Here is an 8,742-nt window from a genome sequence, read left to right on the forward strand (position 1 = left end):
GGGTTTGGATGTGGTAGAATTTGTTAAGTTATCCGGGAGGGTTTCTTAAGTCAATATGTGGATGGTCCAATGAGAGGCGGGGCTGTATTTAAGCTGGTGTTGGGTGCTGACCCTGGCCTGCTGACTGATCTTTCAGAGGGTGAGCTGTTAGGGAACAGTGACTACAACTCCTTAACTTTCAGAATAGCTATAGATAAGGATAAGTATGGTCCTTCCAGGAGAGTTTTAAATTGGAATAGGGCAAATCATGAGAGCATTAGGAACTAAGAAGAATTAATTGGGAACATCTTTTTTTCTGGCAAATCCACATTGAACATGAGTACAGTGTACAGGAATGTTCCTGTTAGAAGGAAGGACAGATATAGAAATATGTCCAGGGAGGTGATGAATTCCGTCAAGAGGAAGAAGGAAAAGTATGTAAAGGTCTGAAGTCAGGGTCAAATGGATCACATGAGGAGCATAAAGAAGCCAGTAAAGAACTAAAGAAGGGAATTAGGAAAGCCAAGAGGGGCATGAAAAGTCCTTGGCAAGTGAATCCCAAGACATTCTATACAAAGAAGAGCAAGAGGATATCTAGGGAGATTGTAGGACCACTCAAAGATAAAGGGGGAACAATTGCTTGGATGCAGAGAATCTGAGTGAGGTACTGAATGAATACTTTGCTTCAATATTTTCCAAAGAAAAGGACATGGAGGTCCAGGAGTTCACTGCAGAGTGTATAACTATGTTATGGTGTTTAGGAGGAAGTGTTGGGCCTCCTAATGTCCCCACGGCCTGATGGGATTGATCTCAGGTTACTGAAGGAGACAAGAGATGAGATTGCTGGGCTTTAACCAATATCTTCGTTTCCTCTCTGGGCACAGGTAAGGTCCCAGAGAACTGGTAAATGGCTAATATTGTACTTCAAGTCAAGTCAAGTCAAGTCACTTTTTATTGTCATTTCGACCATAACTGCTTGTATAGAACACAGTAAAATCGAGACAGTGTTTTTCAGGACCATGGTGCTACATGAAACAATACAAAAACTACACTGAACTACGTAAAACAACACAAAACTACACTAGACTACAGATCTACCCAGGACTGCATAAAGTGCACAAAACAGTGCAGGCATTACAATAAATAATAAACAAGACAATAGGCACAGTAGAGGGTATATTAGGTTGGTGTCAAGCCAGGTTCTGGGTATTGAGGAGTCTGATGACTTGGGGGAAGAAACTGTTACATAGTCTGGTTGTGAGAGCCTGAATACTTCGGTACCTTTTGCCAGATGGCAGGAGGGAGAAGAGTTTATATGAGGGGTGTGTGGGGTCCTTCACAATGCTGTTTGCTTTACAGATGCAGCGTGTGGTGTAAATGTCTGTAATGGTGGGAAGAGAGACCCCGATGATCTTCTCAGCTGACCTCACTATCCGCTGCAGGGTCTTGCGATCCGAGATGGTGCAATTTCCTAACCAGGCAGTGGTGCAGCAGCTCAGGATGCTCTCAATACAACCTCCGTAGAATGTGGTGAGGATGAGGGTGGGAGATGGACTTTTCTCAGCCTTCGCAGAAAGTAGAGGCGCTGCTGGGCTTTCTTTGCTATGGAGCTGGTGTTGAGGGACCAGGTGAGATTCTCTGCCAGGTGAACACCAAGAAATTTGGTGCTCTTAATGATCTCTACGGAGGAGTCGTCGATATTCAGGGGAAAGTGGTCGCTCCGTGTCCTCCTTAAGTCAGCAACCATCTCTTTTGTTTTGTTCACATTCAGAGACAGGTTGTTGGCTCTGCACCAGTCCATTAGCCGCAGCACCTACTCTCTGTACGCTGACTCATCATTCTTGCTGATGAGACCCACCACGGTCGTGTCATCGGCGAACTTGATGATGTGTGTTGCAGCACAGTTGTGGGTCAGCAGAGTGAACAACAGTGGACTAAGCAGACAGCCCTGGGGGGTCTCCGTGCTCACTGTGAGCACAGGGGCCCCCCGGTGCTCAGTATTTCTATTTCGGAAGGGAACAAGGGAAAATCCTGGGACCATCAGTGAGTATGGAAATTGAGTTTCACATCAGTTTGAGTGGAAATTGCTGTAGAAAATTCTTAGGGATAGGAAAAATGAGCATTTGGAAATCCGTGGTGTCATTAGGGAGAGGCAGCATGGCTTTGTATGGGGCAGGTTGTGCCTTACAACTTGATTGAGTTTTTTAATATGGTGACAAGAGAGATTGATGAGGAGAGGGCAGAGGGCAGTGGTTGAAGGAACTTTATCAAGCTGGAGGTCTGTAATCAGAGGTGTTCCACAGGGATCTGTTCTGGGAACTCTGCTGTTTGCGATGTATATAAATGACCTGGATGAAAATAAAGATGGGTGGGTTAGTAAGTTTGTGGATGATACCAAAATTGATGGAGTTGTGGATAGTGTAGAAGACTGGCAAAGAATAGAGCAGAATATAGATCAGTTGCAGAGAAATGGCAGATAGAGGTATGGCAGATATGAGGTGTTGCATCTTAGTAGGGCAAATGCAAGGAGACAGTACACTGTTAAGGGTAAGATCCTCTACAGTGTTGCAGATCAGATAGATCCTGGGATCCAAATTCCTAGCTCTTTGAAAATGGCTACACAGGCCGATAGGGTGGTTAAGAAGACTTATGAACTGCCTGCTTTTATTTTCGACACATTGCGCTTGAAAGTCAAGAGGTTATGTTGCAACTTTATAGAACTCTGGTTAAGCGACATCTGGAGTATTGCATACAGTTCTGGTCGCTCACTATAGGAAAGATGTTGAGGCTTTGGAGAGGACACAGAGGGGGTTTACCAGGATGCTGCCTGGTTTTCTTTGGTAGAATGGAGGCTGAGGGAAGAGCTGATGGAGGCTTATATGATTATGATAGGCATGGACAGAGTAGACAGGAAGTATCTGTTTCTTAGAGTTGAAATGTCTAACACCAGAGGGCATGCATTGAAGGTGAGAGGGGGTAGGTTCAAAGGGGTTGGTTGTTTTTACTCAGAGAGTGTTGGATGCTTGGAATACACTGCCTGATTTGGTGGTAGAGGCAAATGAATGTGGGGAAGATGGAGGGATACGGACATTGTATAGGTTGGACGAATTAATTTTTGGGTGTTTTGCTTTACTCTTACAGCTGGTCCGGCACAACATTGTAGGCCAAAGGGCCTGTTCCGTTGTTGTACTATTCTATATTCTGTACTCTATTCCTAGTTCCAATCATCATGCATCCAGATTGCCCCTGCACCCGCCAGGATTTAAAAGTAGCATTTCACCTTTCATCAGTTCCTGATCTACATCAGACCCCTCGGGTTGGGCCAGTAGACTGCTCGCCTCTGCAACAGTCTGGCCCTCAGCTGGACCTAACAGCTGCCTCTCCACTGTGAGGGTCGCCATTTTACCAATCCAGTCAGCACAGCAAGAGAAAACAGGACAGCCTCAGGTCATTAAAGGCCTAATTTTTATAAATAGCATCTGTGTTGCCGTGTCACAGAATCGTGAAAAAGCCTCGGGCGGGGTGTGTACCAGGAATGGGAAGACGGGGCAGGGTAGCGAGCGTGCACAGTTTCCATAACACGGAGCATTCAGCTCTGTCATCCTGTCCAGCCCACAATTCAGCCAGGGCCAATGGGTCCATCATTAATGATCGTCACTCAATCAGTTCATGCAATTAAATAAAAAGTCAAGAGGCTCCAAAATCCCATCTGTGGGTGAGCCATCTGGGCAAGGATTTCTCTGGCCGCTGACACAGCCTTCGGTCTAAACCCTGTAACTCGGCTGGTAGTGTAGTTATGGATAGTGGTTTCAGTAGTAGTAGGGATAGCTTTATTTTAATTAACCAGCTCTGTGTTCCTGTTTAACTTTTACATGACAGAGAGGTGAACCTCTCCCTCTCTGTATCTTGTTTTACGGCGGTTGGCATCCAGTTTAATGGTGCATTACCGCCACCTTCTGCTCCAGAATGTGCACTAGACATATATTCTAAATCCCTTCACCCAATCGCGCGCGCGCGCACACACACACACACACACAAACCTACACTTTACCCTCCCATCCTTGACCATCCTAGTATCCTATTCCTGTTTATCCGTCATATCCTATAAAAAACCCCTGTACCCCTTAAAAACGCTAAAAATACCCGGACTTGTGCTCTCTCACCCATGCCCAGCAACCCTTTTAATGTGAATTCCTGCACCCCCAACTCCCTTAGTTTAATTCTCATCATCTCTCTCTGTATCCCATACTTCCTGCAACTCAGAACTACATGTTCTACTGACTCCTCTTCCTGACATTCCTCACACAATCCTGTCTGGTGTTTCCCTATCATTTTCAATGTTCTGTTTAATGCACAATGCCCCAGCCTTAACCTAGTCCACACAATTTCCTCTCTTCTGTTTCCATTACCTACCCTAGTAACTGCAACACTTGATATAAATTGATATTTGCTGTTTATATCAAATTGGTATTTGATATAAATGCCTCCCTTTCCCCTCCTTGTCACATCTTTCTTGCCACATTTGGTGAACATCGATTATATTGTTTTCATCCCCAGCCAGATCATCATCATACCAGATATCTCTACCAGCCATAGCAATCTGTTCATTCTCAGAGTGCTCAGGGCGTTTCAGCACCTCCCATGCTGTGTCACTCAAAACAGTGTTCTGAGAACTCAAAGAGGCCAACTCGCTCTGCAATCACTTATTTTCCTCAGAGTTCAGCTGTTTCGGTACTCAACTGCTGCAACACCGTCATAAAAATCCACCCCATGTGAGGTAGAGAGACTCTCTTGGCGGGAAAAGTAATAGGCTTCGTGATACCACACATGGAAGTTTAACATTAGACAATTCAGCAAAGGCGTCTCAACATCTGGCAGGACCCCGCCAGCGATCGAAAACCCTCAGAGTTATCTATCCATCTGAGGACTCGATAAGTCTCTGGTATGGTATCTCTCAACTTGCTTGGACCCTGCTGACTGCATCAGAATAATGGGCTGGGTTGATCAGACCCAAACAATTGCACTGTCCAGGAGATGTGGTAATCAGCATACAAGCACAACAAAGTAAATTAAGCCTAATTTATTATCATAAAATAGAAAGCATAAGTAAACCACACAAAATACTACGTAGTAAGTCACAAAGGTATCAAGGCTCACAATTCTCTAGTCACCACTTGATTGTCACCATTGTCGAGGGAACTCCAAATTTTCACTCACTTGCGAAACCACCCCTGGGTCCCAGGCACCAATCACGATTTCCGGCCCTCAGCTGAAGTCCAATGAGCCAGGGAAAAGACACCCCAATAAATACAAGTTTCACAAGTATGGAGCAACCACGAGACATATAAACTCTTTTATCTTATGTCCCAACTCAACCTGCCTTTTTAAAAATGTGTCCTGTTTTCATTAACACAGTGTTCAGCATACTCTCATAAATCAACTACACATTCCTCACCCATTAGTCCAATAGTGTTTTGGGCATAATATTTGTTTGGACTTACAAAAGAACATTACATATAAATGATAAACCCAAATTCAGAAAAGAATCCATAAAGCCAAATTGACAGACATTTAGTTATTAACAAACATCCTCATGTTTATGGAGCCTGAGGCTAAGAAATATCCAGCTGCTATCAGCAAACACTCTACTGACATTGATAGTGTTTACTCTATACAGACACTCTGCCCACTAAGACATATTAACCCTACATGCTATGAGTTCAGAAAGAGTTAAATTGTCATTTTACCCTCCAGGCATTCATCTAATATTTTACAAAACTTAACATAATACAGCAAAGAAATGGCAGATGGAGTTTAACTCAGAGAAATGTTAAGTGTTGCATCTTGGTTGATAAGTGAAAAGCAAGAGTAAAATGAGCAGAGGGATCTTAGAGTGCAAGTTCATATCTTCCTGAAAGGTGACAGGGCACGCTTGACTTTATTAGTCGTGGCATTGAATCCAAACGTGAGAAGGTTCTGTTGCTGCTTTATAAAACTCCCGTTTAGGCCACATCTGGAATAATGCATGTTGCACTATTATAGGAAGAATGCCAAAGCTTTTCAAGAAGAGCTTTACCAGGGCGCCTCCTGGATTAGAGGGCATGTGCAAAAGGAGATGGTGAATTTTCTGCAGCGGTGGAGACTAAGGATAGAAGTTCATAAGATTGTGAGAGACATAGATGGAGTAGACAGACAATATTTTTTCCAAGGATTGAAAAGTCTAATACCAAAGGCATGCATTTGAGGTGTGAGGCAGTAATTTCAAACGAAATGTGAGGGGAAAGTTTTTTTACACAGAGAGTAGTGGTGCTTGGAATGCACTGCCTGGAGTGGTGGTGGGGGCAGATACATTACATTGCAGATACATTTAAGAGGTGTTTAGATAGGTACATGAATATGAGGAAAATGTAAGGATATAGGCATAGTGTTGCAGAGAAGATTAGTTAGGTTGCCCATTTGATTACAAATTTAATTGGATTGATACAACATTGTGGACCAAAGGGCCTGTTTCTGTTATGCACTGATCTATGTTCTATGCTTCATGGTATCAGAAAACACCCAGAATGATTTAATCAATGTTTCAGACTAAACTGCATACAATTAGCAACTTTGAAAATAAAACCATGTAGAACACATTTCAAGCAACTTTATTCTATGTATTTCCTAGTGATGAAGTGCTTGGCAGCTTTTACCTGTTTGTACTGTACAACTTAAGTTTGAGAAGATAAATCCAATGGTATCTCAGAATGTCCAGTTCGGCTAAATCAGTGTTTCTAAGAAAGCAGTGTATGATTGCCACTTTCTACAATAAACACAAGTAGCAATCTGTTGCAAAGAACTTCATTTTGTATATTTCCTGGTGATCAAGTATTTGGTAACATTTATTTAATAGTACAACTTAACCTTGGTGCCAGTGATAACACATTGCTTGCAACTGGCTAAATAAACGTTTCTGAGTAAACAGCATACAATTGCTGCTTTCTATAATACAACCATATAGGAGCTTGTTGCAAACAACTTTATAATATGTATTTCCTAGTGTTGTAGTATTTGGTAACATTAATTTGATTGTACAGCTTAAGCTTGTGAATTTAGACCCAATGGCATCACAAAATTTCCATAATGGCTAAAGCAGTGTTTCATAACAAACAATATTGCCATTTCTTTTAACACCGAAGTAACTTGTTGTAAAACAAAACTTATTTTATGTACTTCATATTGTTGCATAGTTTGACCCAACAATTCAGTGCTGTCAAAACTAATTGTACATTAATCCCATTTTGTTACTTTCCCCACATCCTCAATCAGGCTCTAGCACTGACTTGCACAGAAAGAGCAATTTGCAGTCGCCAATTAACATACCAACCTGCATTGCTTTAGGATGAGGGAGGAGAGCCAGTCACAGGGAGACAGCAATCTGTTAGGCATAAGCTCTATCAGCTGCATCACTGTGCTGCCCACAGTTGGTGTGCTATGGTAGGATGCTACCCAAAAACATGGTGCTCTCGTTTAAGAAAGTTGAAAACTCAAGGCAAACTATATTCTGATGATTGCTTTTATATTTTCCAGTGAGGAATTTAAAAACAAAGGAAAATTTTGATTAATTCTTCCCAAAATCTGCATTTCTGTCTCCAGATATTGATTTATATTGATGTTTGACAAGCAAAAATGTATAAATGCATAATAGTATATAAATATTAGCATGACATCATATGTACAGTGCAGAAATTAACTAAATATTTGAATTTAGAAAAAACAAGAGATAATAAAAATTCAGACTTTACGATCTATGGTCTGTGCTGTATTACTGTTATCCTGTCAAAAGAAAGCTGGATTGGTGTGCTCTATAATACACCTCCTGCAGTGGCGTTTGACAAACTGCAGTGCTTCAACCGAGATGTCACAGTCCTGTACATTCAACACCTGCAACTCAAAGCAGTTAGCAGCAACAATCTTTAAACCACGACCGGTGACACTCTCACATGACTTAAGACTGAGCCGCTTAAGGTTGTAGCAGTTCAACGCTAAAAACTCCATGCCTGCATCAGAAATCAACAGACACTTGCCAATATCCAGGGACTTGAGTTTTGTGCAATTCTTGGCAAGGTACTCAATCCCATGATCAGTCAGTCCATCACAACCTCGAGCGTTTAGATAGCGCAGTTTACTGCAGTACTTGGCGATGTAGCGGATACCTACATCTGTAATCCGGACACAGTGAGCAATACTGAGATACCTTAGGTGTGCTTCCAACTTTGCCACCTCTCTCATCCCAAAATCAGTCACAGCTCGGCAGTCACTAACACTCAGCTCCTTGATTGACGTGCAATAAAGCATCAGGAAGTGAAGGCCCTCGTCTGTAACACGGACACATCTGCGTAGATAGAGGTGTGTTAGCTGTGTGCAGTGAGCTGCTATTATGTGCAGTCCCTCATCTTCAAGTAAAAAGCAATCTGTCATATTCAGGTAGCGGATGGAGATCTGTTTTCCATGAAGTGGAGAGATTTTAATGGAAGCTTCCCTTGTCAGACTGATGCACGTTATCTTGGAACAACCTAGATAAAGAATACTGATTATTTTTCAGAACCATTACCTGATATATCAAGCTATCAACTGCAATTGTAACAGTAACTATACAGTAGGATGCTCTGCGATCATCATGCCCACGCCAGTTCATTGAAGGTTTCAGCTATCCATTTTCATTCAACCTTCTGCTCTTTCCTCATACTCATTAATGCTTTTATTTTTTTCAACTATATACCC

At 42.3% G+C, this 8,742-nt stretch overlaps 1 protein-coding gene across 1 annotated transcript; it reads right to left on the bottom strand.

The window, feature by feature from the left end:
• Positions 1-6,842: 6,842 nt before the first annotated feature.
• LOC140193780 (uncharacterized) lies at positions 6,843-8,534 on the bottom strand (the record flags this gene model as incomplete). The annotated part of the gene is made up of 1 exon (XM_072250948.1): positions 6,843-8,534. A coding segment is annotated over one exon (737 nt), but the record flags the coding sequence as incomplete, so codon positions are not given.
• Between the last annotated feature and the right edge of the window lie 208 nt (positions 8,535-8,742).

Source organism: Mobula birostris, unplaced genomic scaffold (assembly GCF_030028105.1).
Source record: "Mobula birostris isolate sMobBir1 unplaced genomic scaffold, sMobBir1.hap1 scaffold_851, whole genome shotgun sequence".
Classification (NCBI taxonomy): Eukaryota; Metazoa; Chordata; class Chondrichthyes; order Myliobatiformes; family Myliobatidae; genus Mobula; species Mobula birostris.